At 34.3% G+C, this 12030-nt stretch overlaps 1 protein-coding gene across 2 annotated transcripts; it reads right to left on the bottom strand.

The window, feature by feature from the left end:
• Positions 1-463: 463 nt before the first annotated feature.
• LOC132754375 (OTU domain-containing protein 3-like) lies at positions 464-11458 on the bottom strand. Of its 2 annotated transcripts, none has more exons than XM_060744988.1 (9): positions 11329-11458; positions 6064-6376; positions 5081-5229; positions 4272-4384; positions 3667-3795; positions 2923-3054; positions 2692-2785; positions 2043-2260; positions 464-655 (listed from the first exon to the last, which is right to left on the bottom strand). In XM_060744988.1, the coding sequence occupies exons 2-9, from the start codon at positions 6294-6296 to the stop codon at positions 470-472; spliced, it is 1254 nt and encodes a 417-aa protein (XP_060600971.1). In that variant the 5' UTR covers positions 6297-6376; positions 11329-11458; the 3' UTR covers positions 464-469. The 2 variants fall into 2 exon arrangements, with proteins under 2 accessions (XP_060600971.1, XP_060600968.1); XM_060744985.1 differs by having other exon boundaries at positions 11340-11452.
• Positions 11459-12030: the final 572 nt, after the last annotated feature.

The following is a 12030-nucleotide window of genomic DNA, read 5'->3' as shown; positions in this document are numbered from 1 at the left end:
ATGAAGGGTGGGTAGGGTATGAAAAAAAATATCTATCACATTATAAACTAGAACAACATACAGAAAAATACACATGTACTAAATATCACATTGGTAATGGAATTGTTATGGAACAAATATATATTTTACATTTCATTCATATATTATAATATGTTGGAACAAATATGTATTACATGCCATTCATATATTATCATTTTGAGTCAAAATAAATTTTATTATAATATATTTTTCTAATATACGACCATTGCTATTTTGTCAGCAGCATATATCATACAACTTTCCCCAAACATAGAATTCATTAAAATTTCCTAATTTTTACTACTAAACTAATTATCACAAAAATATCAAATAATTGCATATATTTGCATAAGCTCAACCTTTTATCTTGCAAGACAGCTCCGCCTTTCACCTTGCAAGTCCCGCCTCTTATCAAGTCCCTCCTATTATTAAGTCCCGCCTTCTCTTCCATTTAAATTTTTGCCATTTGTAGATCTTTAGAAATGATGGTAACCACATCATCAGTATCATCAACAGCATTGACAGGTACACCACCTTGAACCTTCAACTTGTGTTTTTCTTCTGCTCTCTTCTTTTTCTCCATCTTCTTCATCTTCTTCGTCTGTTTGCTGTTCAATCTTGCTGCTTGCACTGGCACCTGAACATAACGAGACACTTCAAATATAGCTTAACTGATGTTTAAATATTACCAGTAACCCTTACCCTGCTGAGTTTCTTAAATGGACTTGCCCATAATTCAATCTGGACAAAATCATTCATCAAATTTTAGGGAACATGACTAATGACTTTTAGGAAAATATTTATTGACTGAATTGCAAACAGTGCAGACCATGATCAGACAACAACAAGGTGACAGCTGATTTTTGTCTGCACTGGTCACATGGGTAGAATCAATTATATGATCAAAACATTAAACAAGAGCTGTCGGTAGGACAGCAACGCTCGACTATTCTTAGTGCTTGATAGTAAAAAAAATGATTGATACAGTTACCTCCTCCTGTTTACAGGTTGGGGTCATGATGGTGAACAAGTGTGCAAAGTTTCAAAGCCATATGTCAATGGACTTTGAAAATATTTGAACTATTACAAAAACTTTAACGTATATTCTAAGTCGAAAAAGGGGCATAATTCTGTCAAAATGCTTGATAGAGTTACCTCCTCCTGTTTACAGGTTGGGGTCATGATGTTGAACAAGTGTGCAAAGTTTCAAAGCCATATGTCAATGGACTTTGAAAATATTTGAACTATTACAAAAACTTTAACGTAAATTCTAAGTCGAAAAAGGGGCATAATTCTGTCAAAATGCTTGATAGAGTTACCTCCTCTTGTCTACAGGTTGGGGTCATGATGGTGAACAAGTGTGCAAAGTTTCAAAGCCATATGTCAATGGACTTTGAAAATATTTGAACTATTACAAAAACTTTAACGTAAATTCTAAGTCGAAAAAGGGGCATAATTCTGTCAAAATGCTTGATAGAGTTACCTCCTCTTGTCTACAGGTTGGGGTCTTGATGGTGAACAAGTGTGCAAAGTTTCAAAGCCATATGTCAATGGACTTTGAAAATATTTGAACTATTACAAAAACTTTAACGTAAATTCTAAGTCAAAAAAGGGGCATAATTCTGTCAAAATGCTTGATAGAGTTACCTCCTCTTGTCTACAGGTTGGGGTCATGATGGTGAACAAGTGTGCAAAGTTTCAAAGCCATATGTCTATGGACTTTGAAAATATTTGAACTATTACAAAAACTTTAACATAAGTGGTTACGCCGACGCCGACGCTCGGGTGACTGCAATAGCTCTACTTATTCTTATCGAATAGTCGAGCTAAAAAAGTAAGTCTATGTATGCCCTTATTTCTCAGCTATGTTCAAACAAAAGAATACTTGGAAAGACGGATTTCTATATTAGTTTGCTGCCTAAATGTGTTAAATCTGAACTTAGAAACAACCTTTGTAAGACAAATTAAGACAAATCTATATCCATAAGTCTTTCAAAATTTCTTATTTCTTGCAAAATACATACCTTTGGCTCCTGAAAGACTTTTGGTCTAGCTCCACCCTGGCTATTTAGTGAACCATACCCAGAGCTACCACCATAACTGTCGTCTCTCACATGACCTTTGACCTGTGAAGTATTACCATTAACATCATGTTTGGTAGGCGTAGTGCTGCTTTCAGACCATATACCACTGTCCGTGGAGGTCATCTGAGAGGCGAGGGAGGTCGTGTCGTCTTTGAAGTCTGTATGAAATATTGAAATTGATTACAATACTGGACATATAAACATCTTTACAATAACATATTGTCTGTCTTAGGCATGGGGAGGAATAATTTGTAATAATCAGTTTATTTATTTATTTGCACTCTTCATTCAAACATGGTTGTGTGAAAACTTAACCATGCAAATATGGATTAGTACCTGAAATATGGATATGGCAAGGTGTACATACTGTTTTAAATTTGTTTTGTCTGGTTTTCGCAATTTTTTATAACATATTAATGGTAGTATCTTGATGGTCCGTCTGTCCAACCAACCTTCCTGTATAATTAGTGGTAAGAGACAATTGGCCATTACACTCAATGTATGTAATCAATTATCATAGAGAAATTTTGCCCTGACACAGGTTCAAACCAGTGACATAACAGTTTATGTAGGTCACAAAGTGACTTACCTGGGTTTGTTTCCATAGTTTGTAGGACGTAAGCTATAGTAGCATCCACATCATAGTCACAGTCTGTCAGACTTTCTAATACTCTCTGCTCATCCTGTAAGATAGAACAAATATTGAACTTTGACCTGTTCTCATTTTGCATGATGAAACTTGTATCTATTTCAAAAATTCCGTACCAAGTTCTCTCCCTGTGAGTTGAGTTCCATATTTCAGTGTTTTTAATCAACTCACCATACATCCTGTAGCATTCATCACTTCCTCTGCTAGACGGACAGTGTCTCTCACTGCACGTGCTACGCCATCGTCACTGTATACCCCACTGCCATAATCTGTCTTTGTGGATTTCTGTCCATCTTCTCCAATCTATAAATTACACCAATCATATGAATATTGTGCGAGGTTTAGAAAATATATAGGGCAGTAAGCATTTGCCTTTCTTTACAGAAATAAAAAAACTGATAATAATAGCGAAAACATTATTTGGACGGAGATAGTTTCAAAGAATTGGTAAGTTTGATCATTATCAAAAACTGGTTCCAGACATATTCCTAAAGTACCTTTTATACCAAAGATCAAATATTTATTGTCAATCAGGTTTTTTGAAGTTACACTTTTTCTTTAACATTAGACTTATTTTATAGGATTTTTTTTGGGTTGGGTTTTATGTCGCAACAATACAGTATATGTCATTTGGCAACTTTTCAGCTTTACTGGTGGAGGAAGGCCTAAGGTGCCTCTTGGTGCATTATTTCAGGCACAAACATGCACCCGAGTAGAAGTACCAATGTTCTGTAAGCTTATTTTCTATATGTACCATGTTATAAATCCTATCAACCAGAATAGGTAAACCTGATGGAGCAAAGCCCCATGGTAATGCTTATGTTAGGCCTATGTTCTTTGTATATTATCTTAACTCAAAAATAAGGACACATTCATAAATCAGGAAGAAAAACTGCATTGTTTTTGAAAATTTACCTTTAATCTGATATTGGTTTGAGATTCTGTATTATCGCCACATTTTCTAACACTTGAGTAGTGATCTCCATTATGGTATGCTATATGTAACTGTCTTGTTGAAGGGGAACTGACATTAACTCCTTGAATCTGTAATTTGTACAAGTGAAAATGCCAATCAGTTCCAGTGTTTAACTTTTAAGTAACTGACAAGAGTTTTTCAACTGTTCAAAATTCAAAGATTTTATAAATGTTACTTCTTGCAATAATCATATTATTTCCATTAACCTCTACCACAGCTTTCAAAATAAGAAATTATACAGAAAATAATTTTGTGTAATAATTTTGATTGTTGTACAGCATTCACCTGAAATAGCCCCTCAAAACATTGAAAAAGAAAGTAAAAAGGTTAACATTGAATTCACCCAAGGCAATGTTTCAACTTATTTCTCCATCATAACTGAATCGATTATTCCAAACTAAACAGTAAACAATTTGTAAAGCTAAATATGTTTGGTTTCAAATTTTTGATGATTAAATTCCTTAATTTTGAAAATTTGAATAAAATCTACTTGCTAGTGGTCAAGAGGTCAAGGTAATATTTCATGAAGTACATGTGTACCTACCATAAGGAAAGGTGAATTGAGTTGATGAATGATCACATTAACTTCATGCAGTCTGGCAAATGCCACTATTGCATCATTGCCAGCATATGTCCCAAGTTTCTGTAAACCTGAAACTAAAATGTTGACATGATATTATTAATCAGAATGTATGATACAAAAACAATGTCTCTTATACAGCTTTGATTGGTCAGTTTTTTTGTTTGTTTTTTTAGCTGAGATTTTTTTCAACCCTTTTGGGAACAAGTCCACTGGTTCATGTCTTTCTAATAAGGAAATCAGATAAATTTAGAAAAACTTGAGTGCCAATTAAAGCCACCATATTGCAAATTTTGATTTAATTATTGACACTGTTTTAAGTACAGCTAGAAATGTGTTTCTTTAAAGGAGTGGAAATACATGTACTGTAGTTGGTGTGTTTACTTATTATGATTATTTTGATGACAGACTTGTGTACCAAAGTAAGGTTAAGTACAATGTAGATAAAGATGAGAAACATTGTCTGAACTGCCTATTCATCAAACAGGCATGTACATGTATTCCCTTGCAAATTTATAAATAAATGAATAATTGTTGTTTTTATTTTGTTATATTTATGTTAAATATTGAACTGCCTATTCATCAAATCAAATAGACATGTACATGCATACTTTAAAAATTTATAAACAAACAAATAATAGGTGGTTTTATATTTAACTTACATATTCAAGGTTCTGAAAAATAGCATCAAAAGTTGAAAATTTATAGCAACAAAATAACACGTCAACATACATTTTGTAATAACTATCTGAGACTTATGTAGAAGTACTTACTGTGTCGTTCAAAGGTGGTATCATCACTAAGGAATGGTTCAAAGTCGTTCTTGTGTTCACTCATATATTTAACTGTGTCTTGTCTATGGCGGAAATGATTGCGTACATGACCTTCATACTGGTCTCCGAGTGCCCTAAACAAACAGTTCCTGTAACAAAATGTTTATACTTTATATCAAAATTAATTAGCTGAACACAATGTTCTGTACAGATAAATATTTTTTTTCATTTTATTTTGCATATTTGAGCCGCGTCATGACAAGACCAACTTAATGTGTTTGCAACCAGCATGGATCCAGACCAGCCTGCACATCCGCGCAGTCTGGTCAGGATCCATGCCGTTCGATATTAGTTTCTCTACTTGTAATAGGTTTTGTAAACGAACAGCATGGATCCTAATCAGACTAATCGCAAGCGCATTACGTTGGTTTTGTCATGACGCAGCTCATTTATGTACCACTGACTTTCAAACATTCATGTAATGCTGTTACAGTTTTCTAAGCACTTTCCCAGAGTTGGGAATTTTTACAATGTTTTAGACAAATTGACAAAAAACTGACAATATATTGTATACATCAAATAAGGCAAAGTAATCAAATATTTGGTTAATTAGACTCCTTTTATATTTTAGACATAAGCACATATTACAATTTAAAATGCAAGTTTACTGTTTTCTACGGCACAGTGCGATTAAAGTGGCAAAATGACAATAATTTTGCTTATTTTATTTTTTTATTTTTTGTTACTTGAATTGGAAATTTTGAAATTGAAAAAAAAAAAACACAAAAAACACATACTTTTTGGCATTGGAAACAAGACCTATTATGGGTCATCACAATGGGCCAGAAAAAAAAGAAGGTTTTGTATAAAAAATTAATGGCAAATTAAAGATATTCATAGTTTTACTATTGTTTTTTTAATTCTTTAATTGAACCTTTCATGGTAATTTTAACATAGTTTAAATTATATTTAAATTTACTTACCCATCACCTGGTATATCTCTCAATTCTAATCCAAGTTTCGCCAACTGAGTCCGGAAGCTCGGAAAGTTCTCGTCCTCCGCTAGGTACGAACTTATCTTATGTTCACGCCTGTACGCTTCTCGAACCATCCTCTCATTCCTTTTCTGAGTTACAATGTCCGCCCGTACATAATGAACACGAGTGCCGCCTCCTTGTCCCTGGTTACGCATCTTGTTAATCCTTCTTGCAGACATGTTTGTTGAGTTCCTTATTCTTTTTTATTACCAGAAAAGTCAGTAGTGTTGAACACTATAAATTTCAAGATGTTTTACATCTGAAATAAAAAATTAAAATATATCAAAATCTCTTTTAAACAAGAGCCGGTTGAACTGGGTGATGCTCCCCGAATAGGTTTTGGACACAGGAAGGTATACCTCTTGTTGTGTCAGAGTTATGTCACAGACAAAGTTCAAAGTGTAAAAAAAAACCCAAATATTGTCCACGACACATTGTCTCAATATGGTGATCATTTTTGTGAAATAGTTGTAAAATCCAACTTCAAATAACGAAGTTATGCGCCGGACACGATTTTGCTGCAAGGTCATGCTGTGACCTTGACCTTGAAGGTAGCGACCCAAACGTTGCATGCGACACATCAATTCAATATGGTGATCATCTCTGTAATATAGTTGTATAATCCGACTTCCTGTAACGAAGTTATAGGCCGGACACGATTTTGATGCAAGGTCATGCCGTGACCTTCAAGGCAAGGACCCAAATGTTGCGCATGACACAATGTCTCATTGTGGCGATCATTTCTGTGAAATAGGTGTAAAATCCGACTTCAAATAATGAAGTTATGTGCCGGACACAATTTTGCTGCAAGGTCATGCAGTGACCTTGACCTTCAAGGTAGCAAGCCAAATGTTGCGCGCAACACGCCATTTTAATATGGTGATCATTTCTGTGAAATAGTTGTAAAATCTGACTTCAAATAAGGAAGTTATGGGCCGAACACGATTTTGCTGCAAGGTCATGCTGTGACCTTGACCTTCAAGGTAGCGACCCAAATGTTGTGCATGACACGTCATCTTAATATGATGATCATTTCTGTGAAATACTTTTTAAATCCAACTTCAAATAGTGGAGTTATGGGCCGGACAACTTTTGCTGCAAGGTCATGCTGTGACCTTGACCTTCAAGGAAGCGACCCACATGTTGCGTGCGACACATCGTCTCAATATGGTGATCATTTCTGTGAAATATTTTTAAATCCGACTTCAAATAACAAAGTTATGGACCGGACATGATTTTGCTGCAAGGTCATGCTGTGACCTTGACCTTCAAGGTAGCGACCCAAATGTTGCGCGCGACACGGCGTCTCAATATTGTGATCATTTCTGTGAAAAAGTTGTAAAATCTGACTTCAAATAAGGAAGTTATGGGCCGAACACGATCTTGCTGCAAGGTCATGCTGTGACCTTGACCTTTAAGGTAGCGACCCAAATGTTGGGCATGACACGTCATCTTAATATGATGATCATTTCTGTGAAATACTTTTTAAATCCAACTTCAAATAGTGGAGTTATGGGCCGGACACGATTTTGCTGCAAGGTCATGCTGTGACCTTGACCTTCAAGGAAGCGACCCACATGTTGCGTGTGACACATCGTCTCAATATGGTGATCATTTCTGTGAAATATTTTTAAAATCTGACTTCAAAGAACAAAGTTATGGACTGGACATGATTTTGCTGCAAGGTCATGCTGTGACCTTGACCTTCAAGGTAGCGACCCAAATGTTGCGCGCGACACGTCGTCTCAATATGGTGATCATTTCTGTGAAAAAGTTTTAAAATTCGACTTCAAATAACAAAGTAATGGACCGGACACGATTTTGCTGCAAGGTCATGCTGTGACCTTGACCTTCAAGGTAACGACCCAAATGTTGCGCGCAACACGTTGTCTCAATATGGTGATCATTTCTGTGAAATAGTTTTAAAATCTGACTTCAAATAACAAAGTTATGGGCCGGACATGAATTCGGGACGTACGTACAGACGGACTGACGGACAACCCAACGACTATATGCTCCCCAGAAATTTTTCGGGGAGCATAATAAATGATAATGGAATCAGTGTTTTATGGGAGACTACTTTTAAAAACAATGATATCTATTTCTAACATGTAGAAATTTTTGTTTATTTGTTAAGGAAATAATCACAAAATTTGAGAATAGATAACATTTCTACATATTTGTTCATCATCTCCTTTGAAAATGCGTGTCTCTCTCCATTTTGTTAAGATGAATTGTATTATTATCTATTTCATATTTATGCTATGCCTCTTTATGTTACTGTATGTTTATATACTACAGCGGCTTAATAGCTCATATTGTCATGTGTGTACAATACTGTAACATGAATTGAGTTCAGAAGTAAACTTTGAAACTATCCCTGCACTATCCCACATCTGCTCAGGTTTGCATTTAAAGAACTTTTCCCAAAGGCACAGATTGTTATGATTTGAAAAGTATGGGCAGGGCTTCCGTTAATGGAAGTTTGGGAGTCATTTACTCCTTGATTTTGGCTTGTGACTTCCAAACTCTAATACTTTTCTTCTTTAGCTATATAATGTGACTTCCAATATCAGAGATTTTGAAGTCTCTGACTTCCAAATTTTGAAACTTAATGGAAGCCCTGTATGGGAAAAAGGTATTTAGCTAGGTTTTGAAATTCATAATTCCTGAATTGTCAGGAGCCTCAATCCAATTTGGGGGAAGTGGGTTGCTACCCTCAGGCCATCCTTAAAAAAATGTTTGTTTGCAGTAACCCGACCCAGAATTTTCAAGGTGGGTAGGTAGGTCGATTTTTTTTTTTTTTTTTTTTTTTTTTTTGAACTGTACTCCCAAATAAACATGGAATTTCAAAATGCTGGACAATTTATGCTTTGATAATCTGGTAACAATTAATAAATTGATAAATGAATTCTAATAAAATAATACATACATTTTATTTCTTCTATTAACCTTTAAAAGAACAAAAACAAAGCACAAGGCATAATTTTCTGATTAAAAAAAAAAAAATTTTTTATCCAGACCATGAAAAAAACTTTTGAGTAGGGGCAAATTTTGTGAGTAGGTCGCGTTACTGCAAACAAACATTTTTTTAAGGATGGCCTCAGCAGGGGGAATTTTAGTGTACAGGGGGAATTTTCCTCTCTTTTTCATGATCAAATATCAAATAAACTAACCTTAATATTAGCTGTTTTTTTATTTACATGCATATTATTTTTTTAAAAAATCCCAAATAAGTAACACTAAACTGTTCAGAAGTGATTGATAAGATTTGAAGAAAAGTTTTTATGACCTTGCCCCATCAGACCTTTATGCTGCTTAGCTTTCTTTATGATTCACTCCACCACCCCCACCCCTAAAATAAGCATTGAGGAACACATTCAGACAAATATCTCCATTTCCACTAACATGAACAATATATGGACCTAAAGTGAAACTGCATTTCTAGTGTTATAACACACCTTTTAATAAGACAATGCTTCCTTTTCTTGACTTTGTAAAACAATTGTAAAAATCGGCATCGCGAAAATATGTGACAAATGAAAATTTGTCTGTTTTCTGTTTACACATCCACAAATTCTAGTTGTTGCTGATGTATATTATATAAAATTAAATTTATTGTTTATTATAAGATCGTTTTCCATGATCAGTTATTTCATCAAGTATCATGAAAACAAAACTTACAAGTTTGTAATTTACGGCAAAATTTACCGTGGTTGATGTAACATTTTGAAGACAAAAAAAATGATTTCATGAATAAACAATTTGAAATCGAATTGTTGATGGGAAATGTGGTTTTTTCTGCATATTTCTGTTGAAATTTTAGCATTTTTACTGGATAAAAGGCCAATATGTGACAGTACATTTTTTGGGGGGGGGGGGGGGGAAACAAACAGAAACGTGCAGACATGTACAGTACTGTATACAATATTCCGCTTACAAAATAGCTGTCAAATAGATGGATTTTACTTTTCAAAAACAACATGAGTTTTCATTTTTTGTCTTTATAACTTTATATGTTTAGAGGGGGAATTTTTACCTCTGTTAGGGGGGAAAAAAACATACTATTTTGGTGGGGGACAGATTTGGTTGATCGAGAGCCCAGCCCTGATTATTAATACACAAACTCTCACAATAAACACATGTGAAAAAAAACAACAGAATGAGGACTCTAACAGGATGACGACACTATTAAAATGATAAAATGCACAATGATATATGAATATTTTACCCATATCTCAAAAAATAAAGTAAGACATACTGTAGTCAAAATATATTGACGTGCCAAAGCTTGATTCTGAGATATTTTCGTTCTGGGGCAGAATCTGGCGAGATATTGCCCAGACACGAAAATAGCACAATATCTCGTCGCGCAGTACAATTAGTTGGACTAGACATACTGTAAAAATGAATGTTATTTTAACTGACTTCCCCATTCATACATGTACTGCATGCTTTGCCTAATTTCATATTAAGGAGCTCAAAGAGCGAAGGGACTGCTCACAAAACGAGCTTTACGGTACCTGCTAGATAGTGATGGTTTTGAAAACTTTCGTCCGAAGTACTGAATTGACACATCACAACTTTTCGAATTACAAAATAACAATAAAAGCTGAGGTATTCTGATTGAAAATGGAAGCGTAGACTGGTGTACTGCACACTTATATGGGAACCATAATAGGTAAGGGAACCAGAATAAACGGAAGCAGTGTATAAAATACCGAACGACAGTTTTTAAAACGGAAAATGTAAATTTAAAAAATGAACGATTTTTTATACTATTACACGACACGGTAAAAGTAAATTGAGCTCGCTTTGAGGCTTTGCCTTTTTCATATCAACTAATATCAGTTTGTAAAAAGTGGTCAGTCTTGCAGTCAAAAATTATACAAATATATTTGTATAATTTTTGACTGCAAGACTGACCAGAGCAAAAGTTCCAAACAAGAGAAATGTTACAATTTTATAGACTTTATTATTTTTCTGTAAGTAAATCTGTAAGAAGAACAAGTTATTTCAACTTAATATTAAATACAAATAGTACACGCCTTGTAGACTTTATTTAGATTCTGTGTTTATTCAGGTGGAACGAAACCTGTTTTGGAACCAACATCACATGTTGTCAAATTTCCACTCTATTCTCACGACACAAGGAGTAGTATTAGAGAAAAAAATTAATAAAACGAAAATTTCTTTTTAAAATAACCATACCAAACATTTACATTGTCAATCCTTGCTTATATCTATTAAATAATTCTGATTAATCACACGCACGGCGTTTCTTCTTTCACAAGTTTGGGTAAGTTACGGCCTTGACCCTTAGTACAATCGCAACTTTTCGGCTCTTTCCGTCAGTATTCGAATTAAGGATAATAGCCGAGGACATTCCGATTGCCCATTAATAGCGAAAAGAGTTTTTATTATACGAAAAATCGGCTTTAAGCAAATATGATGTTTCGGCCAAAAACCAATTCGGCTCCGAATGATTTTATGTATCTCAAGTTATATGTTGTAATATGGTATATATTGTCTCTGGTTATATGCAATTTTACAAAATATAATAGTAAAGAACAACAATTTACTGAGTTCAGCCGCTAAAATATGTATGTGCATATATCTCTATAGTTTGTGATTTAAAAAAAATATATCAAAAAGCAATATCATTTGATTATAAGCCTTGTATAGTTGTAATAATGTTCTTACCGAAATGGGTACAAACTATGCTTAAAGATAAATAAATCTAATCAAAATAAAAAAAAAATAATACATATACATTGTAGTAACTGACGTTCGGAAACTATTTATGTTTCATCCTATTAAAGACAAATTGAAAGACTAAAGTACGTATTATCTGCCGGAAAAATGGACATCTTCTCGTCGCAAGAGAGATAATTAACGCATAACAGACATATG

This window comes from Ruditapes philippinarum, unplaced genomic scaffold, assembly GCF_026571515.1.
Source record: "Ruditapes philippinarum isolate M1 unplaced genomic scaffold, ASM2657151v2 ctg4810_1_1_1_1, whole genome shotgun sequence".
Classification (NCBI taxonomy): Eukaryota; Metazoa; Mollusca; class Bivalvia; order Venerida; family Veneridae; genus Ruditapes; species Ruditapes philippinarum.
Note: the sequence above shows the minus strand (reverse complement) of the source record. Positions and strands in the feature narration are given on the sequence as shown.

Bases quoted from the DNA above. Each gene is read 5' to 3' on its own strand.
- LOC132754375 (XM_060744988.1), bottom strand. From the start codon at position 6,296: ATGTCTGCAAGAAGGATTAACAAGATGCGTAACCAGGGACAAGGAGGC. The intron at 3,055-3,666 runs GTAAATTTTCAA...TGTAATTTATAG, and splicing joins AAACCAATATCAGATTAAAG to ATTGGAGAAGATGGACAGAA. The intron at 2,261-2,691 runs GTAAGTCACTTT...TATTTCATACAG, and splicing joins AACTATGGAAACAAACCCAG to ACTTCAAAGACGACACGACC.